Source organism: Coloeus monedula (assembly GCF_965178545.1).
Source record: "Coloeus monedula genome assembly, chromosome: 3".
Taxonomy (NCBI): Eukaryota; Metazoa; Chordata; class Aves; order Passeriformes; family Corvidae; genus Coloeus; species Coloeus monedula.
Genome location: NC_138783.1, coordinates 57,876,464 through 57,892,592, shown reverse-complemented (window position 1 = coordinate 57,892,592; position 16,129 = coordinate 57,876,464). Strand labels below are relative to the sequence as shown.

Here is a 16,129-nt window from a genome sequence, read left to right as displayed (position 1 = left end):
TGTAGACAGATGGCTGCAAGTTCAGTACGAGTAATGATCCTGAAAACAATGAGTAACAAAAGAGCCTGAAGGGAGAAATCTCTTCATGAGAGCGACCCTCCTCTGGGCAGAGGGGCTGCTAATGGTCTGCCTCACCTTCCTGTTGCTCCAGGTGCCTTTTTCAATAGAACACTTTTTTCTGTTGCAGCAACCAGTTTGGAGTGTACAGGGTGGAGAGTTTGCAAGAAAAGATAGGATTTATTCGATTTGCACATCAAAAATGTGGGAAAATAGTCTTACTGGTTTGCAGAACCAGCATTTCTCAGAAAAAAATTATGATGGTATTTTCTGCCCCAAATCTAAAAACATTCTTAACATTGAAAAAAGTGTTGTGACCCTTCCCCTCCAGTTCTTTGCTCTATTGCTGCTGTCTGATCCCGCAGTACACACTGATTTATTGCTTTAAAAATTCTCTCATGCTGTGAGGGGGTAGATATGTAGATGCCTGCATTTTGATAGTTGAACAGGGGAAATCCAGCACAAAGGAAAAGGAAGTGTGGCTAAGAGTTTAGCATTTAGATTATCTGGAGAAATGATACTTCATGAACAAATAATTATGGTATGTCTGAAACAGCTTGTTTCCTTTTTTCCTGAAAGTTCTGTGGAAAAGTGGTAACAAGTCTGCTTGTGTTAGAATCCAGCAGAAAATAAAGCATATCTTAGAAGAGATATGAAACATAGAGATACTTAATTACTAAAATAGCTGACTGCCCAGAAAAGAGTTACAGTTACACCATTCATAATTTGATTTCTTTGGATGTATGTAACCCAACTGCAAATGCATTTCTGTTATTGATGCTGTTAGAATACTTGAGGTCTGAGCATAATAATGTGTGTTAAGGAAATCTTACAAAGGAAACATTAACCCACTGTCCTGAATTGTCCATGCTTTTAATGTAGCTAATGGTGCAGTTTCCAAGGAACAGGAGAAACCCGTTTTGTAGAAATTAGAAGTAGCATGGTTAATTCCAGCTTCTCTGGTGTATGTTTTCTACTGTGTATAAGTCCTTTGGACAGTTTTAAGGCAATTATGGTATTCTCAATATCTGATATTGGCAGATGAAATTATCATGTACTTAACTAAAATGCAGTTGTATTGCCTCTGTGTACAAATACAGTTACTTTCGTTCGGGCAAAAGAAAGGAACTAGTTTCATAAAGAATTTATCCATTCATGAGTTAATATTATAGCTATTTTAAAAGGCTGTTTAGTAAGAATTATTAGTGTATGATTATCAGTGTTAATGTCAGTAGTTCACCATTTTATGTTTTTTCAGTGTCTAATTTTACATCTAAGTATGTTTTTAATATACAGAGTGTTGGCATTAACTCTACATTAGGGAAGTTTCCATGATTTCCAGATTTGGAGTTTGTCACCTTTCTGCATAACTTATGACAAACTAACACAACATTTATCCACATTTCTATGTCAGTTAATCTTTCAGCAGTTTTTACAAATAGCTTCTGAAAGCTGTTCAGATTTGCTTTCGCTTTTCCACAGTTTCATAATTGTGTATGACCTGGAATGTTTTATATGTAGATACTATGACATTCTTTTGTCTATTAATAAGTTTACCTCCTCTTACTTCTTGGGTACTATTTTAGATCTATTTTCTTTTTTTTTTTTTAGTAAAGAAGATCTTTAGTTATATATCTAATTTAAACCGCTCAACATTTCACTCTTTTACTGGAATACTTCATACTTTGTCCACAATTATGTATACATGTTAAAACCCATATTAATCATCCTTAATTTCTTCATCTAAAAACTGCATTTTGGTTTGATACTTGCTTCTGCCATGTGCACTTCTAATGCATTTAATAATTTATATTTTTTCTTTAGCTTATCTGTGTTAGCAGTATGTATGGTTTGAGAGGACAATCTAGGAAGTTTGGAGTTTTAAAATTCCCCAGACTTGTTCTGTGTTGCTTTTTCCCATTACATAATTTAAAAAACCTGTTTAAATATTCATGCCTGGCATCTCAAACCTTCAGCACTGCTTTACACTCGGAATCCATTTATATCTATACTAAATTCAATTATTTGTGTGGTCATTGATCCCAGGCTACTCTATAATGCCTTGTACTGAGAAGCATGAGAGGCTCCTTCTCAAAAGATAATTGAGCTCTTCCTCCTGTTAGTGGTTTGGGTTACTGACACACCAAGTTGTCTTGAAACTAGCTTAGAGTCTTTGTGGTCTGATTCTTGACTGTTAACTATAGGTAAAAAGAAACCCCATTGCTGGTGTCGTGCAGCTTTTGATAGTTCAGTTGTCCTGTAACATTTTATTCTCTGAGAACTGCTGTTTGTCAGGAGCCCTGCACAACTGTTTTTTTTAAGTCTGACCACAAATCAAGCCACGTTTCTTTTGGAGATGATGGGTGACATTTTTCTTCAGGGCACCTTCGTTCCCAGCAGCCTTTGTTAAAGGTTGGCCAAATTAATTGCAGGCCACCATGAAGATATTCTAAGTCTGGGAAACCAGCGTAGAAAAAAAGTTAATGCCTTTTCTGGGTAAAAAACTACTGTGAACTTCCATCTTTTTAGAAGTCAAAGAATTGATATGTATGTCAATCTGAAGATTTAAGTTATAACAAACCATGCTTCATTCTTGTTACTGCTCAAAAAACAACTGACTTGTAATAAAAATTGATCATAGTCTCCTTTGAGATGCAATGCTATTCTTCCCATGGGTTCTTTCTTTTGTGTCTTCTCAAAAGATAATCTACTTTTCCAATGTTGTTTGTGTGTTGTGTTGCTCTAGCTAGCACTAAAGGACTGACCTCTGCCAATGTTCATCCACAGTCTTTACTAGGATGGAGTAATTATGACCTTTTTGCCTTGCTTTAGAAATTATTCCAAACTAGCTGAATCAAGGAAGGGTTTTGGTTTTTATGCTCCTCAGAGTTTAGCTTCAACATGGAAGAAGCCTAAAGAATGGTATATCATTATCTACAGAAACTCTTCCAGAGCTCTCTAATATCAGTTACTCTGTATTAATACTGCATTTCTATCTAAGTCATTTCCAGTGGAACACTGCCTTTATGATTATTCTCAAAAATTTATTTCTTCATGTAGCATTTGTTTATCTTGATTGTTGAATATCAAGTATAGCTAATAAGTGGGAGAAAGCCTCACTCTTAAACTGCATTCCCCTGTGATGAATCGCACTAACAAACAATGTTGTAAGAGCCCTCTAGGATCATGAAATCAATCAGTACGAAAATACTGGGTTTAAATTACCTCTGCAAATGCACTTTGTGCACTTGGTCTTCTTCCATTATGATTGTGGGGTTTTGCCCACAAAACCCAGTTGTTCTTACCCATTGCCCAGGGAATTGTTGGATTGTACGGGTACTACTTGCACAGTCATTCTCTCTGATACTTTTGCCACATTTTCGGCTTGGTCTGGAGAGTGAAGAGTGAATGAAGCAGTCAGAAGGACAAGGAATGTTTGTTGTTAAAGAATGAAGAAGTAATAGAAAACTGTTCTGTGGCTTTATATCACATGTACCCTTCTGTGATGCTGGGGAAAACATTTATATAAGATTTTTTTATCAAATCAGTAGTTGTGCATTGTTTATAACCTGCAATCTGTATCACAGAAATGCTGTTTTCTATAACTGCAAAAATCACTTGAAGCTGTTCTGAAGTCCTTGATATTTTGAAGATATACAGTATTGAAAAAAAGTCTTCATGGTAGTAGTATTATTACTGGGTGTAATAACATCAACAACAACAGCAACAGCAACAACAATAATAATGACAATAATAATGACAATAATAATAATAATTTTAAAAGGCCATGAAGAAATTCATATTGGTGTCTAAAAAGCACTGTTTCATTAGCTACTGGTCAATAAGGAAAATACCTGTTGAAAATTATTACGAAGCAGAGTATGGCACAGCCCCATACTAATCAGGAACCATCCATTACATGCAGTGACTGATGGTCCTGTTCTCTAAAAGCATAAGGTCATACAACCAAACACTTCACAGCTGCATTCAGAAACTATATTGCAGTGTTAAGTTTCCTGAGTCACTTAACTTCTCTTGTATTTTAGCTTTTGTTGGTGGAGCAATGGCAGTTGATGTCTAGCTGTGTGTCTGCATGTTTTCCAAAAGATTTCAGATACCAGACTGATTCATGAATGGGATTCAGTGTAATCTGAGACAAAAAAAACAGGGGATAGTGGTAACTAATACTGAGATTTGATTTAAATTTTTCCTTTCTTTTCTTGCAAGTTATATCTGTGTCTTAAGGTTATTGTTGTTGGTAATGTTTAATGCTCAGACCAACATAAATCTTGTTTTTGTGGTACTGAGGTTGCAGGGGGGTGACCCAAAGAGTCTGATCTGAGATTTGGTAGGTAGGTTATTGACAGTACTTACAAATCAGACATTATCTGTCACTTGCCATCTATAGTGTAGCTTGCTGCAGCTCTTCAGAGCCTGGGATTGAATTTGTCCTTGCCTTGTTGCAAGAGAAGTTGAGTGCAGGGTTCCTAAGATCAAGTTGAATCATAGCTCAGTAGGACTTGAACGTTCTATTACTTTGTTATCACTTTGTAATTTGCAATTTCTTATTCCCCCTCATATCTGTTTTGTTGTTTTTTGATCTGTGTGGCAAAGCAAGTGCATATGATTTATGAGTAGGAAGCTGAATTCAGTGGCATATCTTCTCTGAAACATTCAAATGGTGAAAACTGCTCATGGTCCATCACTTGAAAACGCAGCCTTTATTTCTGTGCTTCTGTGAGAGCTGGGTTCTGTAGATGCTCAGAACCAGCTTAGGTTGGCAAACACACAATGTGATGTTGATCTGTTTAGAAAAAGTGATTCTACCCTGTTAGCTGAAAGTTATGGGATATTTGCACACTTTGGATCTGTGTTGGTCTTGCTCCAACTGGTCCATGCCCTTCTTAGGTTGGGGGCCATTGACGTATTGGAGTGAGTCCATATGAGTGCCATGGAGATGATCAGAGGGCTTAACCACCTCTCCAGTGAGAAAAGGCTGAGAGAGTGGGGATTGGTCAGCCTGGAAAAAAGAAGGCTTTGGGGTGATGTAGTTGCAGCCTTCCAGTATCTGGCGGGAGCCTACAAGAAAGATGGAGAGAGACTTTTTACAATGACATGGAGGGACAGGACAAGGGGAAATATGGCTTCAAACTGAGAGTAGCTGAATTAGATAGTAGGAAAAAATTCTTTGCTGTGACAATGGTGAGACACTGGTTGCCCAGAGAAGTCATGAAGACTCCATCCCTGGAATTGTTCAAGGCCAGACTGGATGGAAATCTGAGAAACCTGGTCTAGTAAAAGATGTCCCAGTCCACAGCAGAGGGTCTTGGAGCTAAATGATCTTTAAATGTCCATTTCAACCCAAATAATTCTATGGTTTTATGAATGCTGCTTTTTGAAATGACTGGTAGAGTTACTGTAAAAGCAATGAAACTTTTTGTTGTTTCCTTCTCTTTCTTTCTAGAAAGTAAGAAAGTGAGAGCTGAGCACTTAGTTTCATGCATCTCCCAGAACACTGAGGATTGCTCTCAAACTCAGATGTTGCTTACATAGTCTCAATTCACTTTTTAAATTATCTGGCAATGGGTCAGTGGAATTAAAATGGGAAATCTATTATTCACAAGACATTCTGTACTATGGCTTAATGTTTTTTAATGGTAGATAAGCGATGGGCCAAAGCCTTGATAATTTCCTGTCAGATATTTGTTTGAAAAGAGGCTACTACTTCTGATCTGCTGGCTACTTCTCATAAACCTTTAATGGTCTTTGCCAAAATAATTTATATAATGTACTCTAAATAGAATTACATCATGCACTTCCAGTAGAAGAAATACCCACAGTTGGGAGCATCAGTCTGTTTGGTCTAATATGTTATCATTAGCTAGGCATATTAATTGAGTTGAACAAAATTCAAATAGTTATTAGGTTGTCAAAATGTCTGCCTGTACTACATGCTCGTGCTGGGTATTCCAGTTAGTGGACTTCTAAAAAAGAACAAAAAGTAAGGTTCTTCCTGATTTAAGTTCTTGGAAAAGTCTGTAATCCCTGGTATCCTGAATAAAAATATCACCACATAAAAATATCACTTTCTCACCTTCTGAAAAAAATAGGCCCAGCATGGTGCCGCAAAGGCATCTTTTGAGCAAAGAAACAGAGTTCCTGATTCAAAATACTTCTGTAAAACACTCTCCCATCACTTCTTGCAAATTTAGACCAGGTATCTGAGTTAAGTTACTGGAGGAATAGAAAAGGCAAACCCGTAGTTAAAGATACATTGTACCTTGCACATGAATAAATGGGGACCAATGTGGATTTCAGGGCACACTTAGTGTGGGCTACAGCTTAGCAGTTAAACCTGGTTTAGAGACTTAAAGCGCAAGTGATTATGGGCTGAATTTTCTTTGTTGTTTTGTGTCATGTGCAACACTAAGTGACACGTACTTGGCTCTTTTATGGGGTATCTGTGTTTAATTTTTTAATAGGTGTGTATCACTGAAGTACAACAAATAACACAAGATATATGTTTATCTGTGTCTTGCAGTGTGTAAGTTTAAAGCACATAAAAGGTGTGCTGTCAGAGCAACAAATAACTGCAAATGGACTACATTAGCCTCGATCGGAAAAGACATCATTGAAGATGAAGATGGTGTAAGTACTATTCATGTTTACAGCCTTTTCCAAAGCTGTTTCTTTTTTATGGAAAAAAGAAAAAAAAGACCAACCATAGAAATATTGCCATGTGACCCATTTAAGTCAATGGTAGGTGGCTATTTTCCTGAACACTTTTCAAAGATTAACGTGGTTAAAGTTGTATTCCTATCCCACAAGACAAGTCTAGCAACTGCAGGCACTAGATTGAAGATGTGTTACAAGATTTTAAAGGACACATGTGGAGAAACTCTGCAGCTGGAGAATTGATCCCAGAAGTTCCTAGTGCTCTGTAGCAAAGATAGTATTTTACACTGTTACCATGCTGTATTTGTAATCTTTTTTTTTGCCGTCATTACATAGAGCTGTTTCCCAGGAAGCCTGTTTGGAATTCATTGAAATGGGAGGGGGTTTTGGCGATGAAAGCCGGAATTTTAAAATTAGCAGGAGAAACAACAAAAGCTTTTGTGAGGTTGATTGTGATAAATGGACTATTTTTACAAACACAACTATGTGTGAACCACTGGTGTGAAGCTACTTGCTAGAAGGCTTGTTTTAAGTTGTACACCTGCGTGTCCTGAGTTGCCCATGGTATTAGTGGGACAAAGAGTGCACTGAGAAAAGCTTTGCACTGCATTTGGGACTGCTTTATAGAGCTGTGACTTACCAGCCATGGTGAGTGGGTAAGTGAAGCAACAGAAGTGTTCTGCTGTCCTGCCTATTCTTATAAATTTTAGGTATTTTTAATTGGTTTGTGTCATGTAGTCAACATAACTGAGTGGGAACTTGTTTGTATGATGGAGTCTCTGGACTTAACTGCCCCGTTGTGTTATAGTTAGTTTCTACCATGAATGAGACATGTCTCCCTTCTTCAGGGGTCATGTTTTCTGCCCAGCATGTGGAACACCAAAGTAGTCCATTCACTGCTGTTGCCTTGTGGCATCAGTGCCCCTTATCCTGGCTGACTAGCATACCTGCTTCTTTGATGAAAGGGTACACCTCTGAGAAATAGTTTAAATCCACCTATATTTGAGAGACAAAAGCCTTTAATTTATCTTTCTGGGTATTTAACTTTAATGACTCCTTCTCCACAGATAGCTATGCCTCACCAGTGGTTAGAGGGAAACCTGCCAGTCAGTGCCAAGTGTGCAGTCTGCGACAAGACTTGTGGCAGTGTTCTACGCCTGCAAGATTGGAAGTGCCTTTGGTGTAAAGCTATGGTAGGTGCAATGAACCACATCCAAGCAGCTCGTATTTTGACAGCTTTATTGCTTACCATTATTTTTGTTTTGTCGTTTCACAACCTGCTTTTGGATTAAGTAGGAGCAGGCAGCTTCTGTAAACTCAGGTCTCTCTAGCATTTCTAGAATTTCTGATGACTGTCCTACCTGCACAGTTAAATTTTAATACACCCACAGATGCAGTTTTTCTTTTCTTTTTTAGGTGCTGTCATCCAATGTGTTTTCTCTGCTTTCTCCTAGCTGATAACTGAATTTTCAGATGCCTGTTCCTTATACCTAATAATCATATGTTACTTTCTTGCATTTTTTATTGTAGCTATTGCTCTATTAATATTTTAGTAATATGTTACATTAATATTTATTAATGTATTAACATGTTTATTACTGCAAAAGCTTGACTTTCTCTTCTTCAGGGCAATCTGTAGGTTACTGATTGAAATTCTTTAACATACTACTGCCATTTCCCCAATATATAGTTTTCTCTTAATTTTATCAACTTGTCTAATAAGATGGGTTTTTTATGCACGTCAGCAGTTTATTTACTGTCGAAGGTTCTGGCATATAGGTGTCCAGGGCTCTGTGTGTAAGCAGTAGGAAATGATTGGCATCTCCAGAGGTGACTTGAAATTTAGGTGAATTGAAGCCACCTGTGCATGTGCCTCACTTTCCAATATCTGTGGAAGAGACCTCTATAACATGGAATTTATGGGACCCAACTTTGGCAGACGGGTCTGGCTTGGTAGGTGTGCTAGCTTTAATGCAGATACGTCTTCCAGAACAGCCCAGTGGATCAGGCAGGTACAGAGTTGGTGTTTTGCTTGCTGCAACAAGCACAGATGCTGGCTGCTGGGAACTTGGTTCTTCGTTCCTTGTGGATGGGGGCAAGTGATTCCCTTGAAAGAGTGAGTCGTATCTGTTCTTGGGGTAGCTGAAGATGAAGTTCTCCAAAATAATGTTTTGTTGAATTAGTAACAAGCCTCTGTGGTTGAACATTCGGGTTTTTTTCGTAGTTTCACTCCTTTTCCCTCTACACCTAAATGTTATATATCAGTCCATTATTGTTACATAGATAACATAGTATCAGTTGTGTTTTCACCTCAAAATTCCACTGAAGGAAAATATTTTTTTTGTTTTTTTGTAGGTTCACACGGCCTGTAAAGATCTGTACCCTCGTAAATGTCCACTTGGCCAATGTAAGGTATCGATCATCCCTCCAACAGCACTAAACAGTATAGACTCCGATGGTACGTAGTACTCTAGTGGGTTCAGTAGTACCTCTGGGCTTCCAGTGCCTATTGAGATCCATACAAATAAACAAAGCTAAAATCCTTCTGCCAAGCAGGGGAATGCAGTCTGCAAATTTAGAGAGAAGTATAATTTTCTGTGTAGGTTTTTCTAGAATTATTTAACTGTCATGTTTTTAAAAATGTTTTTTAAAGTTGCCCCAGTAGAAATTTTCTTCCATTTTACTTATGACCCTTAGAAACATTTCAAGTGAATGATCAGAGTCCTCAGATGAAGGGGGCTGATGTCTGCCTGGCATACACCACTCCTGTGAGTTCTCAGATTTTGGATAATTTTGCATTATGCAGAGATAAGGTAGCTGAACATCTCAGAGTCTACAACTACTTTACCAGGCTTAAGAGAGGAATTGCTTCCGTAGCTTCTCTAATTTATATTTTTTAAAATATGAGCAGTGTAAGAATCCTGCAACACACAGCTAAAAACCCAGCAAATGCTCAAAACTCAGAGGTGCTTTCTGGTGGTTCAGGATGAAGACACATCAGCAGTGGGAGACCGTACTTCAAGGCAGAGAGTGGATTTTAAAAAGAAGTAATCATGAAATCTTAACTGCTTTAATTTTATAGTTTGTGTGGATGGCAAACATAGACCAACAACTTTAATGTAATTCAATGAATTTTGTTACATGAAGTTTGTAAAAGTGATTGTTTATGCTGTATATATTCACTCTATTTACTTGCTTTGTGGTATCTTAGACATCATGCTGTCATTTATTATTCATGCTAGGAAGATTTTTCAATATGTGAAATTATTTTTCTTGGCATTTAAATTAATTAATCAAACCTTATTTGAAATTAGACATTATGATAATGTGGAATTAAATTAGCATCCTTTAATGCCAATTTTTTATTTGTAGCTTTAATATTTTTTTAGTAACTGAAAACAACGGAATCATTTTAATACTGCCAGAGACAAATGTCAAAACCTATACATGTGAGGTCTGATTTTGAAGTGTTGTTGGGAAACCATTACCTCCATGGACTGGTTGTGTTACTGACAACAGTGCCCTTTAGTGCTTCTGACTAAGGACCTTGTAGAAATCCTACTGTAATTAGTTAAGACCTGCATTGACTTTGATAAGTTGTGAATCACAGCTGAAGGTCTTCTGTTGTTCAGTGATTCTGTTATACTTAATAGTATAACCTCAGTCTGAAAAGAAGGCTCTTATGCAAAGTCTCACCTGGGAGGAACTGAGTACAAGTAACTTTTAAAATCTGAGTACTCTTAGAAAGCTCATATAGACGTGGATGATCCAGCTCAACCCAGTAAAGTTAAAGCAAAATAAGATTGAAAACCAAACACTTGTAACTGAAATATATATTAAGTTATGTGATAATAAACTGTAAATATGAGATTTAAGAAGTATTCTAAAATGTTAATAAATTTTCACTGTTAAAAACCAATAAAGCTATTGTCTTCAGGATTTTACTAAATCTAGGCACTGAAAATACCAGAAACAAACAAAAAAAAGAACTGGTAATTCTTGTGCAATTATGTTTTCCTTGCAGGACTAATACTCAGTTTAGCACTTACATTATGCATGATAAAATGTAGTCCTTTTGTCCTTCATCCCTTTCTTCCTCTTTCCCATGATTTCTTTTTGTGTTGTTCATATTAGAAAACCTTATTTATTTCATTCTTTCTAACTATGTTTACAGGTTTCTGGAAAGCCACATGCCCGCCATCCTGTGCCAGTCCTCTTTTAGTTTTTGTTAACTCAAAGAGTGGAGACAATCAGGGAGTAAAGTTTCTTCGTCGATTCAAACAGTCGTTAAATCCAGCTCAGGTCTTCGATTTAATGAATGGAGGACCTCACTTAGGGTAATGATCTTGGAAATCTTGAGCAAGCCCTTCTACAAGGGAATTTAGTGCAAAGTGTAGTGTTGTGTTCCCCTTGTTTTATAGTGTTATATCCCCTTGTTGCTATAATTCTATCACCAATATCTACTCTGACTTCCTAATTAAAATCTAAGAGACAACAGAATCTCAAGATAAATTCTGGTGGGTGAAGGGATTGTAGGATAACATTTTCCTTCTAGAAAAGCTTGAAAATTCAAAACCAAAAGCTCTTGGCTAGCTTTGACTTCCGTTAACTGGTAAGGCTCAAAACGGTTATAAATGTATAGATGTTTTCCTGAATCACAGGAACTTTGATTTTGCCTTTATGCACTGTTGCCCATGTGCTTTTCTTCCATTTCAAATGCATAATTCAGATATTCCTCTGACTTTTTTGTGTATAGCTATGGAATAAAACTGTTGTCTAAATGTGCTCTGTATCTTTTTAAATTCTGAACACAACTGTCAGCAGGGGGATGTGCAGTGGGTAATGGACAAGTACATGAAAAAATTTTCATCTTCAAAGTACGTCCAAAATATGGTTTAGGCAACATATGTAGATGGTCAAGAAAATTACCATCCCACAGAATTTGGAGCAAGAACACAGTTAAAACCACCGGGCATTTCTCCCCAAAATCTAAGGGTTGATTGTTGGAGAGTTAGGGAAGAAATTTGCGTAGTGGTGGCCACAACCCAAGCATCTTTGCACATTCATGAAGATTAAATTCATGCCCATTTTTCTGTTTTCCATTAATTCCACTCAGATATAGTGATGTGGTTAAATGGCCTAATAGTATCAGTTATAGCAACTAGAAACACTAATTTTTTGTACTCTTTAAGATGCAGAATTATACTTAATGATAAAAATGTAGATTAAACAAATTCACAAATATTCAGTTCAAACAATACAAATATAATTGAATACAGCTGTGGATTATAATAATTAGTACTGTGTTATGGACATGTCATATTAACTCTTTGAGCTGTAATATTCCTTTCATTATAACCCTGATAATATGAGCTCAATCTAAGTCACTTTTAGCTAGCATTTTGTACATGTAATTATAATGGCATATTTGTCTTATTGATGAGAAAGTCTTTGAAAGGAGATAGTCTGGAAAATATGTTTGCAAGTTCTCTTCCTTGAGATAGCTGTACCATGGCTGAAGAGGCTCACTTTGATTTCGTACAGTAATTGCAGTTCACGTTGGTTGCTTTTAAGTACTCTTCCCAAATAGTTTCCAAGGAGAGGTCCTTAGCAGTTATTTCATCAGGTCACACTGATGTCTTCTTTTTTTCTAGTTGATCTAAAAAGCAGAGGTGCATTCTATAAGTGTATTTCTAGGGGTTTAGGATAGGATAAATTGTTCTGGTATCAACATTTTTTTCCCTTAAATATCTGCTTCATTTTTCTGAATAGGTATGTGCCCATCATATGGAAGTGATATTATTTTCTTTAGAAAAAGTATAAATGCTTCAAAAATTTGTGATCTTGATATGTTGCTTTTTAGAAATGGTTCAGAAATTATACATATTCTGGAAAATAACATGCGTTAAAAATAAATATCTTTGTTGTTAATACTTTAAGAATTTATACTTTCCAATTATTTTCTTTTCTTTTTCTTTTTTTTTTTTTTAGTTTAAGTCCCTGTTGTTTTTACATCTTGGCTGTTTCTGCACATCTCACTCCCATTTCCTCTGTGTCTCACCTTTCTGCTTTTCCTGTCTCTCTTGTCCTCCTTTTCTGTACTGTCCAAGTATTGTGTCCTAGAGGTGTTAAAAGTCTGAGAGAACGAGAAGAGCCATAGGAAGTGAGAGCAGCATATGGCTTTAAGGATATAATATGAAATACTTGTATTATTTGTCTTATATTGTTGTGATCACCTTATGTTTAAGAATTGCCCTCAATGGTCTTTATATTTAGTTAGCCCTGCGTTGACAAAAGCCCACCTGTATTGTGGAGCACATCCTGTCATTGTGTCTTAACCTCTTCTCCTTTAAAATTCCCAATGGTGCGTTATGCTTCTGGCTGAAGTGAGAAGCATAGAGCAGTTGCAATTTTATCACTTAAATTTTTATTTTCTTTTAAAATATTAATAAAATCTATAAAATCAGACTTATAAAATCCTGAAAACAATATCAAGGGAATTTTTTAAAGAAAAACTTGGCATGTTATTTATCAGAAATGTCAGTGTAAGTGGAATATACAGCGACAGATGGGCTGCAGATTGGTTAATTAAGTAGATGTTTGTATCCGCATACCCTGGAAAAATAAAAGGATCATAAAGATGCTGTGCACAATATTTTCTTGTAACAATTGCTAATGAAGGTCACTGCTCTCTTGCTAATGGACATAACTAGCTCTGCATTTTCTCTGCAGTTTGCGGTTATTTCAGAAGTTTGACAACTTCAGGATTCTTGTGTGTGGTGGTGATGGAAGCGTGGGTTGGGTCTTGTCAGAAATTGATAAGCTCAGCTTGCACAAGCAGGCAAGTGTGCATATTTATTTTCCTTGCCTAGACTGACTATGCCTAATTTTGTGTGCTTACCTTTTCCTTGACTTGGTTCTTTGTTGTATCTCTTTCTATGGGCCAAACTTAATAGTTACTCTTTAATGAAAGTTTTCACTGTTATAAACAGGATGAGTTGTATTGGAACAGCACAATTTGACTTACAGGCTTTAGACATCAGCTATAAAATTAACATTTGTTGATTGAAATAACAAGCATTTGTAACCATTTGTATTTTCTTTCTAGTTTTCAATAGTAGATTTGTTCCTGTGTTGTGTTTCAGTGTCAGCTAGGAGTGTTACCCCTTGGTACTGGAAATGACCTTGCTCGTGTCCTTGGTTGGGGAGGATCCTGTGATGATGACACACAACTTCCCCAGATTTTGGAAAAACTAGAACGAGCCAGCACGAAAATGTTAGACAGGTAAACCTAAATGTGCATATATATGACTTACCATGAGATTTATAGTGTATTTATTTGGGTTTCTGATGGCCTAAAATCCATCTTGTAGACTTGGTGTTCAGTAGGTTTGTTTTTTGAGTGCAGGTCATAATCATAAAGGAAGCTGCAATCGTAATGGGGACAGCTCTTTAGCCTGCTTTTTAAACCAAAGAGTCAGAGGGATAAGTGGTTGATGGAACTGGGAAGTGTGCTGTCCAAACATGTTCAAAAGTTGACAGTTTATTGCATGACTGAAGGAGCTGTTACAAGAAGTTGTGAGCGTTAAGAAATTGTGTAGATTCAAAACTGGTTTGAGCAATTTTACGGACTCCATGCATAATTATTAAACACCATTAATGGTAGCATCTTTATTTAGAAAACAGCTGAGCTCTCTGTCCTTGGATGTGGGGAGAACTCACTTTGTGTGCTTTCACTTTTACCTAAGGCATCACATCTGCTGTTGACAAGATGCTGGGCTAATTGGATCCATAATTAATATTTCTGTTTGAGGCATTTACTTAGTCAAAAAAATGAAATCTTCCCACTCCTTGTTTTGTGTAGTTTTCATCCACAAAGGAAAGCAGAAATCCCCATTTAAAAAAAAAAGTCAGAGATGATGATGGTTGTGTTGTTCCGATGGAAGTCTAGCACTGCTTTTGAGAGGAGTATTTCTTACACTGTTCCTTTCTCTCAGGAGTGTTACTTTCCTTGCCCTAGTTACAAACACTTGAATGTCATCATAAGAGATTTTACTTTAAGTTATTTTTGTGAAATAGAGAAAAAAAAGTCCTTTTTTATTTTATGCTTTTCTGCCGACTACTTGATTGCTTTACAGCAAAGTATGTGGAGAAATGCTTGTTACTGATCCTCAGATTCTGAAAAACTTGTAGATTAGCTCATGTTTCCCTTTTTCTGTAGTGAAAACATGCTCTGTTTCGTTTTTTGGTCTAATTTCAGCTGACTCGCTACCAAGGCCCATCTGCAGTGATTACTTGTTCTTTTCAGTGGGCTTTGAAGGATGTTGTTTCTATTAGTGGTTTCATACCATCTATGCTGTCAAATGCTGTCCTGTACCAGAGAAAAAAAAAATATATATGTCAGGGAAGACACTTCATCATTTGCTTTGTTTTCATGCCTGACTCCACTAGTTGAGATGGAAAGCTAATACTGCCTTAAAGCTTTTTCTCTAGGAAGATGTCTAGTTTCCCTTGACTTCTGCAGTATGTTTGCACAAATTCTTTTATAGTGTGCATGTTTTTTCCAGAAAATCCTTATTGCCTATATTGAATGTCCCATGATTTTTTCACAAATGAGACTGTTAATTAAATCACTAAAAAATAATCTCAGCCATTTAACCTTTAATTTTAATTATTTCACCCATATAGTTTACAATTACAAATTAAGCTGCTTTTTTTATATATATCAATATTCGGTGGTGTGACAATGAATTTTCTTTTTGCTAATATATTGGAGAGAAAGTAAAACTAACAGTCTGGAAACTTGTGTTTCTTTCAGGTGGAGTATAATGTCATATGAACTGAAATTACCAGCAAAGCCTTCTATTCTTCCAGTGACTGCAGAAGAGTCAGAGGAGTGCCAGGTGCACTTTAAGTTTTGTTTTGTTGTTTCATGTACTTAACTTGGAGCTTCTGGGATGAAAATAGCTATAACTGAAGCATTTGTGTGAAAAATAGATGTTTTATGATCTGCTAACTGAAGTGAATTAGGGCCTGTTCATACTGTGCATCTCAAGTAAGTAAGGTTTTCCATTCTGTATTTATTTACCTAGAAGTAATGAAGGTAAGGAGTCTCCAGCAAAGCTGTCAGAAAAATTTCTTCCTGAATATATATGTATATTTTAATATGTATTAGAAAGGGTATTTATATAATGTTAGACAAGAATGTAATCTAGTGTCATGTTATTATGTAATATAGTAATGCTATATATTTTAGATAATTCTTATATATGAGTATATATTATATATAATTTTGTGTATAATAGTATAATTTAGTGCTATGTTACTTTATAATATTATATATAATATGATAATATACATAAATATTTAAAATACATTTTTTAATATATAAAAGCAA

The 16,129-nt window shown here is 36.2% G+C and overlaps 1 protein-coding gene across 3 annotated transcripts in view; it reads left to right on the top strand.

The window, feature by feature from the left end:
• The window catches only part of DGKH (diacylglycerol kinase eta), a 162,098-nt gene that overhangs the window by 102,348 nt on the left and 43,621 nt on the right, over positions 1 to 16,129 (top strand). For 2 of the 3 annotated variants that reach the window (XM_082277899.1, XM_082277897.1), the window contains 7 exons: positions 6,599 to 6,705; positions 7,800 to 7,925; positions 9,088 to 9,190; positions 10,907 to 11,069; positions 13,465 to 13,573; positions 13,878 to 14,017; positions 15,551 to 15,635. In XM_082277899.1, the coding sequence (XP_082134025.1) occupies positions 6,599 to 6,705; positions 7,800 to 7,925; positions 9,088 to 9,190; positions 10,907 to 11,069; positions 13,465 to 13,573; positions 13,878 to 14,017; positions 15,551 to 15,635 (833 nt within the window). Of the gene's footprint in view, positions 1 to 6,598; positions 6,706 to 7,799; positions 7,926 to 9,087; positions 9,191 to 10,906; positions 11,070 to 13,464; positions 13,580 to 13,877; positions 14,018 to 15,550; positions 15,636 to 16,129 lie in introns of all 3 variants that reach the window. The other variant, XM_082277898.1, reaches the window with a different exon arrangement.